The following is a 12,824-nucleotide window of genomic DNA, read 5'->3' as shown; positions in this document are numbered from 1 at the left end:
ATGCAGGAATTGGGATTTGGGACGGGCCTCTCCCCCAGGCAGACTGTCTTCCCCCTACCTCCCTGCCTGAGCACATCTTTCTGTCTGGACCAACAGCAGCTGACAACTGATTAAGTGGGAGAGCTCTGTGCGTGACTGCTGTGATTTTGGCTCTTCCCATCCACAAAGGACCAGGTTAGAGGGATTACTGGGGAGCCCACAGCTTGTGTGGCCAATGGATGCCACTGCATCTGCCATGGGCATGGCCCCTGGGTTGGGAGGGTAGACAAAGTAGTGAGTCAGGGGCCAGGAAGAAACTGTGGCTGGGGCAGGGTAGGCTGTGGGCCGTCCGCTCGCCCACAACTGCCTCTTCTGTCCCACGGTGGGTTTTCTGTTGTTGTTTGGTTTGGTTTTTAAGGTTTTTATTTATTTGACAGAGAGAGAGAGAGAAAGTGAGAGAGGGAGCACAAACAGGGGGAGTGGGAGAGGGGAGAAGCAGTCTTCCTGCTGAGCAGGGAGCCTGGTGCGGGGCTCGATCCCAGAACCCTGGGATCATAACCTGAGCCGAAGTCCACCCAGGCACCCCTGTCCCATGGTGTTTTGAGGAGGCATCTTCCTCTGCTTGGGACAGGACCTATGACGGGTATACTAATAACTTCTTTCCCTGCCCACTGATGGTGGAAATAGAGTAGGAGCTGGTTTGCCATGGCTGGCCATCAGCAGATGGGGAGGGACACTCTTTGGTTCTTGGCTTCAGCCCTGGCCGAGGCTCCTGGTGCTGCCCCTGGTAGCAAGTACCCTTCTGCTCAGAGGGAGCTCTCTGAGTGGCAGTAGAGGAGGTCGAGCAAATGACGGCATCCTTTGCTGACAGCTGCCTCAGCTTCAAGGGTGTAAAGGGTCCACCTCTCATCCTCCTTCTGAGCCTGCTGCAGTGTAGGAGGCTTTCCTGCAGGGGACAAGGGTAGTGCTGCCTTCTGCCTCCATCCTGCACCAGAGATGCTGGGCCAACCACTCCCAGGGACCCCTGGACCCACATTGCTGATGCTACCACAGTCTTCCAAGAGAATGAGCCCATCCTCCTCTTCCCTTTCTTCCCTGCTTCTACCTCCTCTCTCCCTCATTTGTAGGGTAGACAGATAAAATACAGGATGCCCCATTAAGTATTATTTCAGATAAACAATAATTAAGTACATTCCACATATTGCCTCTTCCCCCCCATAAATCTGACAACCCTCTCCTCCCTACCTCACCTTCCCCACCTCTGAGAGCCTTATTCTGGCAAATTGCTACAGTAGTGTGAATCTGATGCGAGTGAGCAGGTGGGGGAGGGTGGCCTAACTTCAAGACTATTTCTCCCACCCATAGGCCAAAGGAAACCAGGCCAGTGCCTTCTGAGATCTCAGGTTCCCATCTATAAAATGGAGATAAAATCTTGTGCCCATAAGTGCAGATGGAAAGTGCTAGGCATTACTGAACACTTGCTTGATTGGTTTTGGAGACAGGCCTTCCACTCTGGCTCACTTCAGCAGCCTTGGTCCTGGGCAGCTCATTCCCAAGGACCAGTCAGCCTTTGGTTTCCACCTACCCACCTTTTCTGTGTAATTCGGTACCTCCTGTCCAGAGGTCCTAGGGCTCAAGCCAGTGTCTCTGTGTCCCTGGCTTGGATGGAGCAGGAATGTCCTGGAGATGTGACTTCTCCCTCAGTCACCCAGGGCCATGGAGGGTGTCAGGAGGTCATGCTTCTCAGAGACCATGTGAACAGTGGACAGGGTGCATGGCTTAGAGGCAAAGGCCTAGTCCATTATGCTGTGAATCTCCTTGGACTAACAACATACAATTGAGCATTGGGGGGCTCTATTACCCCAGCTGCCCAATGGACGTAACACATACTTTGTCCATAAGCTGGGATTGGAGAGGATGACACCCAGGACACTTCTACTGGAAGATCTAGGACAAATAAGTCATTCTTTGTTTCCTTTGTGAAAGTAGGGTCTGAGGAAGTGGAATTATAGACAGTTAAAAACAATATCTTTGGAGTAAAGAAAAAACAAACCCTAGGGCTTGAATCTGCCACTTAAGAACTATATGTTGGAGGTGACCTTACCTCTCTGAGCCTTCCTTTTCTTATCCATAAGATGGCCATGAGAAGTGGCCCCCGGGGGAGGTTTGAGAGTGAAATGAGCAACACTCATAAAGCACTTGGCACCATGTGTGGTATGCAAGAAAGCACTTATCAGATGATAGCCTAGACTTTTAAATTGTTATCAACAGGCAGCAGCCAGAGGATCTCTTTTGCTTTCAGTAAAGTTTCTTTAATTGCTTAAAATATAAGGTGTGAGTTCCAAGGGAAGTGGGTACAGGTGGGAGTGATGGGTTGGGAAGTCTTATGGAGGCCTCTCCTACCAACCTGAGGGGGCAGTAACCAGAGTGGGCCTGGCCTCTGTCCGAGGTGCTGAAATGTACACCGGTGAATTACCCTGCTCACTACCTTCATTCAAGTTCACAAGTATATATTGAGCATCTACTGTATAAGGAGTAGAAGTAAAAAAGAATTTAGATGTATTTGTAACCCAAGTGGCTCATAGCTCATAACATAGAAATTTGAACACACACAAATGCCTTAGGAGAAGTGAGGACAAAAGGTAAGGATTCGTTTTGTGATTTCTTGGGTTTCAGTGATGTCAACTCTTGCTTTCACCTTTCTTCCTTCTCTTATGCAATCTTGGCATCCTTCAAAAACTGTGCCTTTCCTGATCTGACCACAGCACATAAGTCTTCCTCAAGGCAGCTCTTTCTTTACTGACTAATCTCACAGAGTCAAGAAGACTAGTGATCAGTTTCTGAGGGAAGGAAGGGTGGTAGGATATATATAGAAAAAGGAGAGGGTCTGGGGTCTCAGAGAAGTGAGGAAGCTGCCTAGACAGGGGTGAGTTCTTTGTCATACTTCTGCATGCCTTCGTCTGGGAGCAGCACTTCCACTGTAAAGCTGACCTTCTTGGCATGGACAAAGCTATAGGTGTTGTCAAAGCGCAGGACATCTGGGGGGACAGGTGGACAGATGGATAGTTAGGCCTGGCTTCACATTCCCCATGTCTCTACCCCAGCTACAGGAGGGAGGACAGGCTCTGTTTCTACCTGCTGGGCCAAGTTCCCACACCACTCCTTTTCCCTTTCCCATGGGAACTGTCACTCTTAAGCCATGTCTGTAAACAGACACTGACCTCCTCTTGGCGCATGCCCAGACTGACTTCAGTTGCACGAGTTGGCAATGAGGACAATGGCCACTGCGTCCCATTATCTCCACACCTGGACACTTGCATGATAGGGGTTGGTGGGGGTGGGAGGGCAGCTGGGAATGTCAAAGACCTCCCAGCCTACTTGGATAAAGTGAGACCAGTGTATACCTTCTACTTCCTCACAATCACCCAAGAGGCAGAGGTTGTAACCTCTGCTTCACAGAAGAGCAAACCAAGGGTCCAGATTGGTAAGCTTTGCCGGGGGTTATGCAGCTACCATGAGACTGAGGTGGGACCCTGACATCACACTCAACTGTGTGGCTCTGAATAAGTTGACTTACTTCTCAGAACCCCAGTTTCTGCCTGGGAAATGCCTTATTTTCCCTTGTCTGTGTCCTGTGGGCCAAGTACTCTCAGCCTTTTCAAGGCATCACTAGCTTTTGGTATGTAGTAAATGCCTGAGAGTGTAGTCTGAATGATCAACTGTGTGAATGAATTACACTAACCTAGGCTGTATGTTCCTGGGGTAGGGGGGGTCATTGCCCCTCTGTTTCCTCCTCTAAACCATGGGACAGGTGGCTCCAGCCTTCCAGAGTTGAGTTCCAGCCAGGGTAGACTTACAGACACCGGCTTCTGCGCAGGTGAGGCTCCCATCCTCAGGCACCATGTGGGCATTGTAACGCTGGCTGGGGAGTACTTCTGTCATTTCCCCAGCTCGCTGCCGCTCCCCCATCTTGGTCTTCAGGAAGACCCCAAAACCAATGTCTGCACCATCAGAGGAGAACTGCCACCTGGGTGGGCGGGAGAGGGATAAGTCCTGCTCATTCTTGTGGGACCCTGAGGGTGTAAGATCAGCCAGAAATGGGTTGGTGTCCAGGCCCTTACCTGAGGACACAGCCTGGGAACAGAATTTCATATTCCACCTGGTGTGAAGAGCCACGATTGATTTGCACTGAGTGCTCATACTGAGTCTTCACTTGGTCCCGCACGTACATGGACTTGGGGATCTCCCCACCATAGTTGATCTGCAGACACAGGACAGAATGGGCTTGCTTCACTCTTTTGACCATGGCATTGCTTGTGCTGTTGAATTCATGCTGTTTCTCCTGCCTGAGATGCTTTCACCATCTTCTGGAAGTATGCTGCTCGCCCCGTCCTCTCCCACTGCCACCTTCCCACCACCTGCCACCAGAAAGCCTTCCCTGACCCTCCTCTGGAAACCTCCCCTTCCAGTTCATCCCTCAGAGTCACATTTTCCTCATTTCTTGTTTGCCTGCACAGCTGCTGAGAGCCTGGTGATAGGGAGGCTGGGACTGTCTAGCCCAGTACCTGTCTCACAGGGGTCTCTCCATGTCTGTGGAGAATTTGTGGAATGAATGAGTGGGTGAGAAAGGAACTCAGCTCTACTCCTCTCCCCTCTCCTGTCTGGGGTTATTTGTACCTTAGTTAAACACTTGGGGTTCCCATCTGGGTCAGTCAGAGTCCCTCCAAACTGAGCAGGCAGTTCCTCGGGACTGATGAGTTTCAGCAAGCCTTCCTTCCAGTTGCCTGTGGGCAGAGGGGTTAAAGTGTGGAGGGGACTTGTCAGCCCTCCACTCCACTGGGGTGGGGCCCAAGCCCAAAACCCTACAGGGACTAGGCTACAAAGACCAATGAACCAGTCTCTCAGGCCTTGGGCTATAGGAAGTGTCATCCAGCATTGTATTGCTATGGAAAAATGTTTCCTGAGCTGACGGGTTTGCACATTTTTGAGGGTCTTCCAGTCCTGAGTAGTGAAGATAAGAATCATCTAATTGTCTCAAGGAGACTTTAAAGCCTTTGAAGTAAAAAACTTTGTTGGCGGCCATACAGCTTATAGATGGCATACTCAAGACAGACCTCTTGGTGGGGAATGGATAGCCCTGGGCCTTTGAATAGACCTTCCCTTTCTGTGCTGCTTAATCACTAAAGCCATAATGCTCATTACTGTTCTTCATGCCCTGTGCAAAACTCTAAGCATTCTGGGTCTTATGACAATCCAGGCTATCTCCCCTACCCACCCCCAACCCCACTGTGGCCATGGGATATTCCTTGCCTCCAGTGGGATAAAAGCAAAGACCATAATGCTTGGCACACGAGGGCCAAACACACAGGACCCTGTGTGCCACCAGTAGGACAGAGCCCCAGACTTGTACCTGGAGTGTGGCATTACCCCACACTGCTACAGGATTTGGGGGGCTACCTTGTGATCCACTTAGCTCCCTATCCCTGTGGAACTGGGCAGAGGCAGAGACTCAAGTATCAGGAAGAGAAAGAAAGCAAGGATTTGTAAGACTCTACCTTCCCACATTCTTAGATCTCCTGATTTGATGATCTGACCATTCTGCTTGCAAGAAGTTGCTCCAAGTTCAAGGTCATTGGCTTGAGTTTAAGAACTATTTCTCTTCTTTCTTTCTCTTTCCTTATCATTTTTATTTTTTTTAAGATTTTATTTATTTATTTGACAGAGAGAGATCACAAGTAGGCAGAGCAGTAGGCAGAGATAGAGGGGGAAGCAGGCTCCCCACTGAGCAGAGAGCCCGATGTGGGGCTCGATCCCAGGACCCTGAGATCATAACCTGAGCTGAAGGCAGAGTCTTAACCTACTGAGCCACAAGGCGCCCCTCATCATTTTTAAAAATAATGATTTTTTTCTACTTATAAAAGTAATACATGTTATTATAAAACTTTAGAAAACAGAAAAAAATACAAAAAGTAAAAAAAAAAAATGCTTGATTTCTTGCCATCCACAAATCAACATTTTGTTTCATTTTCTTCCAGTAATTTATTTTTGTTTTTGCAAGGAAGATGATACTATCCACTCCACTTTATAATCTGCTTTTAAAAACTTAATAACATTTCCCTTGGTATCAAATCATCTTTTATGGTTTCCTAGTAATTCATCAAATAGATGCATTATTATTCACTTATCCAGTCCCTTCTTGTTGACACTTCTTTCCCTGAATCACATCTCCTCTTCCTCTTCCTGCTCTTCTTCCTTATCCTACTCAGCCCACATTGCCTTTAGAAGCACTGAGGTGATAAGCATTGAAAGGAAAATGAGGCCTATAGCCCAGAGGTTGCCTATCAACCACACTGAAACTAATAAGGAGAAGGTGTGAGGCCTCAGTCACCAAGGACATGGAATGTTCCAGAGATAACTGGGTATACTCTATAGTGTAAAATATATTTCACTTTACTTTTGAGAAGGAATGTCTGACTCCAGGTGGCACAGTGCTCAGGGAATAGAGCTAGAATTACTTACTTCCCAATACTATAATTTTTCTGCGTGTGTCTTCACTCAGGAAGGGCTTCATGAGGTTGTAGCCCACAGGGAACAGTTTGGTAGCTGGAGAGATACAAAGATAATGGAAAAAAAATTATTCCATTGTGACACTCTCTCTGTAATAGTCATAACCACTAATATGGAGGATTCATGAATTGGAAAATGTCCTGCACTTGCCAAACCATCCCCACAATTGGTAGCCAGACAACAGGCAGCCAACTAACCAGCCACCCAGTCAATCATCCAATCAACCAAGCAAGAAAATGGCCCATCAATTTGCCTTCTAATCAGGCCACCAATTAGACTACCAACTAGTCAGCCAACCTACCAAATAGTCATAACAACAAACTAACAAATCAGCCAACCAGAAAACCCATCAGCCTATTAAGCAACCAACTATCAACACAGCCACTTGCCTTCTGCAGCCAGCCAACCATCCAAGTTTCAGCTAAATGACAAATTGGCCAGTTGACTAAGCAATCTGCCAACTTGCAAATCACCTACCCAACTAACCAAAATGCTAGCTGGTCCCTCAGTCAACCAAGCCAACAACTATCCAACAAACCAACCAATCAACCAATAAATTAACTGACCAACTAACTCTCCAACCACCCACCAGTCATTCATCTAGACAGCCAACCAACTGGCCAATAAACTGGACAACCAACGAAACAAATAATCAACCAACCAACCAATTAACCAGCCAACCATCAAATATCCATTTGGGCAGAACAACTGAGGGAAAAAACCAGGATGAACACACAAGACAACTAGAGACCTCCAGAAGGCAGCAGGCAGGAAAGGCCAGACTTGGCTGCTCCAGCTTTCAGTGTCACAGGCAGTTTGGCAATGGAGAGATCAACATGGGTGGGAGAAATGAGAGAGGATTCCTGGAAGAGCTAGTATTGGAACTGCCTCTTCTTGCAGTAAGGCCAACTGCAGAAATTACTATTTAAGGAACACTAACTTTATTCCAGGCATTCTAAGTGACTTGCATGCAGCCAAGCAACCAACCTGCCTCACTACTACCCAGGGAAGAAGGCACTTTTATTGTTTCTAGGGTACAAATGAGGAAACTGAGGCACAAAAAAGTGAAGTCACTTGTCACACACCTTTCACAATGAGCATGAACTTCAGGGTCTCCGGGTAATTCTCTTCAAGGAGGCCAAAGAACTGTAGAACCAAGAAAGACCCCATCAGAGCCCACATCTCATCTTCTCCTACCCCCATTGCCTTTGCAGTCTCCCTTCTGGAGTGTCCAAAGGACTAAGGAAGGTTTCCTTTATTTCCATCACCTCACTGGCCTCCGGAGGAGAGTTTCTCTCTTCAGACTTTAACAACCACACTCTAATAATAATCATTTTCAGAGTAAATCTTATAGTAATAGTAGTATAGCAAAAATAATAACTATTGTTCATTAAATCTTCACAATTTTCCAAGCACTGTGCATACATTTTATATATCAACCCACCGGAATATCCCTACATCCCTTTGAAATGCAGAATACCGGTATTTGCATTTTGTAGGCAAGGAAACTGAAGCATGGAGGCATGAAGTGACTTGCTGGAGTCACAGAGCTTGGGATGACAGAACTGGGAAGATTTGGCAGAGGGTGGCCTCTAGGGTCTCAGTACAGTGTTGACTCTGAGGCCTGTCTTTTGGAAACACATTAAGGCCCTTTAGGTCCTGCATTGCAGTGCCAGAGCCCAGAAAGTCCACCACTTTTTACCAAATCCTGGCTTTGAGTGAGCAACAAGGTCACAGCAGACAAAGCTCATCATTAAGGAAAGCAGAAGTCACCCATGGGGCCTTCTCCTCACCTCTTGGTACACTTCCACCAGAGGTTTCCAGAAGTGCTTCAGTCCCAGGCCCTCACAGTCAAATATCATCACAATGGTCTCAATCTTCTTTCCCAGCTGCAAGGATAAAAGCGAAGACTAGTTCCAAGGTTCAGGGTGCAGGCTCAGAACTTGGGACATGGTGACCCTAGCATTTGACCCCTCAGTGATTCTACCAGCCCCCTACTCTGTCCTCAAAGGAACAAATGGACAAAACTGAATGCATTTACCCACACATCCACCTACCCATCCATGCATCTAACTATCCATCCATCCATCATGCATTATCCATTCATCATCTGTCCATCCATCCGTTTGTCCATCCATCCATTAATTGACCCACCCATCCATCCATTCATACTACAATTCAATCATCCAATCATCCCTCAGTTGGTCCAATTGATAATTATTTTTTTAAAGATTTTATTTATTTGAAAGAGAGAGAGATCACAAGTAGGCAGAGAGGCAGGCAGAGAGAGAGGGGAAAGCAGGCTCTCCACTGAGCGGAGAGCCCAACACAGGACTCAATCCCAGGATCCTGAGATCATGACCTGAGCCGAAGGCAGAGGCTCAACCCACTGAGCCACCCAGGCACCCTCCCAATTGATATTTATTAAATACCTGTTTTGTGTCAGACATGGAGAGTATAACCTATAATATTCTTGTGCTCAAAGGCTTCACATTCTGCTTGGAGAGACTGACAAGCAACTAGGTCGCTATAAGTCCCGAGGTAAGTGCTGCAAGTAAACAGCACAGGAGCTGCGGGGACACATGTTAACCCAGATAGGGACCTCAGAGAAGGTGGCATCTAAGTTTGGGACCTGAACGAAAGAAGGGAGAGAGCCAAGGGAGGTGTAGGAGGTAGCGATGCACTGGGGGATAGAGTTATCTGAACAGAAGGAACAGCAGACTCAGAAGGAATAAAAGTAACTAGCATTGTTGAGAAATATGCATGAGGCTCTGTGTGCTGGGCCATACATTTGCATTATCTCATTTAATCTTTGCAACCATTATTTATTATTATTATTGTTTTGTAGGTGAGGAACAAGCTTAGAGCGGAGACATGACTCTCCAAGACCACACAGCTAGCAAGCAGCACAGCTGCTGAGATGGTTTGACCCCAGAGTCCTCTGACTGTGACAGCAGAGAGCACAGTGTGTGTGATCTTGGGACTCTGTCCCCTGGCAGCCTCACCTGCACCCAGCTGCCTGCCTCACTCAGCTTGGGCCTTACCCGCTCTGTCTGCAGGTCACACTCATGCAGAATGCGCTCGCAGTCCCTCATCTTGGTCTTAAGCAGGTCTTGCTTGGTGACCGAGAAGAGGAGGCCCTTTGGGTCAAGCGGCCCAATGATGTCGTACCACACCGGGCAGCCATCGCGGTCATAGCCACACAGGCCACCAGGCATGTACTTCTGGATCACCTGGGCATGGAAAGATACACAGAACTTGGCATTATGCACTTCTCCAGAGACCCCCATACTTGGCTGGCCTGGATGACCCAAGCCTGCACACAGCATGCTATAAGAACTGCCCCTTCCCTGAACGATGGCACTATTGTCCAGGTGAGAAAACTAAGGGACCCTGGGGGGAATACCTTGCTTGTAGAGAGTACATGGCAAAGCCAGGCATCAGCTGGGTCTGGCTGAAGGCCTCTTGGCTCCTTAATTCTGTCCCCCAACATCTCCCACGTCCCTTTCCATTAACTTTTCTTAATGGAAAAGTTGAGCTTAGTGATGAAAAACATGGATTCTGAAGGTCAATATATTTGGTCCAAATAGAGACACAACTGCATCCTTACTGTGCATCCTTGAAAAAGTGACAGTCCCTTCCCGAGTCCCATTCCACTTCTCTTCTGTAAAATGCTTTGGTTAATCCCTCCCTTAGGGAAAGTCCCCAAGATCATATTGGCAAATCACAGTGCCTGGCCCAGAACTCACACTCTACAAATGAAACTATGGCCACTATGGCTTTACTAAGAGTGCCAGTGGTGGGACTTTTCTCTCCAGCAACTTGGTGGGCTAAATTTCTTTCCCGCACAGACAGGATGCTTTGATCAAGGCCCTAGGGGTGAGGGCTCAGAGGCACAAGCTATCTGTGGTGGTGAAGAGCCAGTTTCATGTGAATTCAAATCCCAGCTCGACGTTGAGGCTGTGGGACTTTGGGTAGCATGCTTAACCCTTGCTGGGCCTCAGTCTCCTCATCTGTAAAATAGGGACAGTTGTACCAACTTCACTGAGTTATGATGACTAAGTAAATTCATGCAGTTAAAGTTTTAACTCAGGCCAGGACCTCATAAGCAACCAGGAAATGTTCATATTTATTAGAGGAGAGGTGCTTGGAGGCCTGCAGGCAGTTCCACGGGCCTCTCAGGCTTGCAGCCCTTCACTCGTGTTCTCCAGTGACCCAAAGGCTGCTTGAATGTTATGTCTGTAAAAGACTGGGGTGTTGGGGGAGGGGTTGGCTCACCTCTGGGGGCTGCCAATCAAGGATGTGGTCAATGTCCATGGACTTCCGGAACTCCATATACTGAAAGGGAGAGGAGAGGTAAGGCCCCGCTGGGCTCCCAGCACCTTCAGTGAGGGGGTGGAGATGGGAGCTGGAGGTGTGGATTGCGCCCCACAAAACACTTCCCAGATCTCCATCAACCCAGATCCCCTATCAAACATGGTTAGACAGGTCTCACCTTGCGGAGCATGGCCTCTGATTTCTGCAGGTCGAAATTCCGAGCTGTGTGAAGATGGAAGGAAGGTGTGAGGCAGAAGAGAGGCTGCCTTGTAGTCACTTTGTCCTGGTCCTGGACTGTGAGGAGCTATGCATGGCACTAGGGGCCCGGGTAGGACCTTCCTTCCTTCCTCCCGGGTAGGGCCCTCCCCTCTCCTGTATCTGAGCATGTGAAGCAAGACAGTGTGATTGGATCCTGAGAGCCATGAGTTGTTCTGCAGCAGTTAGGACCAGGCCCCTTCCACTGCCCCTCACCCTGGTCTCCCCCACCTCTGCCCTCACCTCGGAGCCAGCGCAGAAGGAAATAGTCATCAGGATTGGGCAGGGCGGGCAACACGTCCTGCACATTTTCTCGGAACTGGGAAGGGAGATGCTGGTTAAAGCGGCTTTTGCACTGAACCTTGGCCCCCAGACTCAATAATTGTTTTCATCATCCCTTCTCTTTCACACGCCCACGACGATGGAAGGATGGGTGGACAGATGGATAGGATGAGAGGCAGGTATATGGGTAGACGGGCAGATGAATGGAAGGAAGGATAGATCCTGAGTAAATGGATAGAAAGAAGGATGGATGGATGAAGGCTTGGATGGTTGAGTGGGTGGGTGGGTGGAAAAAGAATGAAGGAGAAATCAGTGGACGGAAGGAGGGAGAGATGGGGGAATAGAGGAAAGAGAGATTGGTGGGTGAAGAGACCGGAGGAGGGATGGATGGATGGTTGGGGGGGTGGGGTGGGAGGTGAGAAGAAAAAAGGATAAATGACTGACTGTGTGGGTGGGTGGGTAAGGGGACTGGAGTATGAGTGCATTCATAGTTCTTTCCGTGTGTTAGCCTGCCGAGGCTTCTGCCTTTTTTCATCCCATCTTCTACAAAAGCGTGGTTAGTGATTGCATGTTCTCCTCCCCATTGGCTGTGGGGCTGACCACTCACCCTGCTCTGTCCCGCTCACCCTTACAGACAGGTTATCTTTCAGGGTCCTTGGGAAGGAGGGGAAACAGAGTTAGAGGGCAAACCATTAACATTCTCGGGTTCCACCGAAGGGGCCTGGGAGGAATGGCTGGGGTGGGGTCAGCTGTCGGTAAAGCTCTCTTATACTGTCTCCCACAAAAGAAGTCAAGTTTGATCTGGCACACACACTATTACTGCTTGGATGTGGTACTTTTCCCTCAACCCCTGTCCTGGACAGAGCTGATATCACTGGCTGCTGTGGAACATGACCCTGGGTAAGGTGACGGTAAAGAGAAAATGTCAAAAACACACTAAGCCAACAGAGTGGGACAGGGTTCTGGCCACCCCCTCCCCCCTCTCCTCTGCCCTTTTCTTCTGGGGCTCAAGGAAAGGGGCTCTCACCTTGGCCAGGGTCTCTGCCTGCTTGGGGCTCAGGTCTCCGACTCGGCCACTCATGGTGTCTGGGTGAGGCTGGAGGAGTGGGGGCTACTCCAGGCAGAAACTGAGCCTCATCTGTGGCCCTACCCAGCTGGGGCCTTTTGCCCCCACTTCTGGGTGTGGCTCCAGGCACCTCCTCCTTGGCCAACTGTTGGATTGCATATTACATAACTGGGATTAAGTGAGGTCCCGTGCTTGGCTCTGGGACAGGTCTGGGGGGGCAGGTGGGCACAGGAGAGCATGCCAGAGGGTTTTGGAGCCCAGGCTGAGTGCCTTTCAAATCCCCACCCATGCTCCCAGGCCTCCAGAGAAAGGGGGGATTTCAGGAGGAGTGAAGACTGCCCCCAGCAGGCACCCTTTC

At 49.0% G+C, this 12,824-nt stretch overlaps 1 protein-coding gene across 1 annotated transcript; it reads right to left on the bottom strand.

The window, feature by feature from the left end:
- Positions 1-2,269: 2,269 nt before the first annotated feature.
- Positions 2,270-12,572, bottom strand: SEC14L3 (SEC14 like lipid binding 3). Its single transcript, XM_032309324.1, has 12 exons — positions 12,428-12,572; positions 11,362-11,437; positions 11,042-11,085; positions 10,825-10,884; positions 9,591-9,779; positions 8,340-8,435; positions 7,632-7,692; positions 6,499-6,582; positions 4,657-4,763; positions 4,101-4,240; positions 3,837-4,006; positions 2,270-3,017 (listed from the first exon to the last, which is right to left on the bottom strand). The coding sequence occupies exons 1-12, from the start codon at positions 12,479-12,481 to the stop codon at positions 2,896-2,898; spliced, it is 1,203 nt and encodes a 400-aa protein (XP_032165215.1). The 5' UTR covers positions 12,482-12,572; the 3' UTR covers positions 2,270-2,895.
- Between the last annotated feature and the right edge of the window lie 252 nt (positions 12,573-12,824).

Source organism: Mustela erminea, chromosome 13 (assembly GCF_009829155.1).
Source record: "Mustela erminea isolate mMusErm1 chromosome 13, mMusErm1.Pri, whole genome shotgun sequence".
In the NCBI taxonomy this organism is placed as follows: Eukaryota; Metazoa; Chordata; class Mammalia; order Carnivora; family Mustelidae; genus Mustela; species Mustela erminea.
The sequence above is the reverse complement of the archived record's forward strand: the minus strand, read 5'-3'. Positions and strand labels throughout refer to the sequence as shown.

Coding starts and splice junctions, on each gene's coding strand:
- SEC14L3 (XM_032309324.1), bottom strand. CDS start 12,481: ATGAGTGGCCGAGTCGGAGACCTGAGCCCCAAGCAGGCAGAGACCCTG. Junction 4,764..6,498: donor AAAAATTATAGTATTGGGAA/GTAAGTAATTCT, acceptor CTCTGCCCACAG/GCAACTGGAAGGAAGGCTTG. Junction 4,241..4,656: donor ACCCCAAGTGTTTAACTAAG/GTACAAATAACC, acceptor CTGTGTCTGCAG/ATCAACTATGGTGGGGAGAT.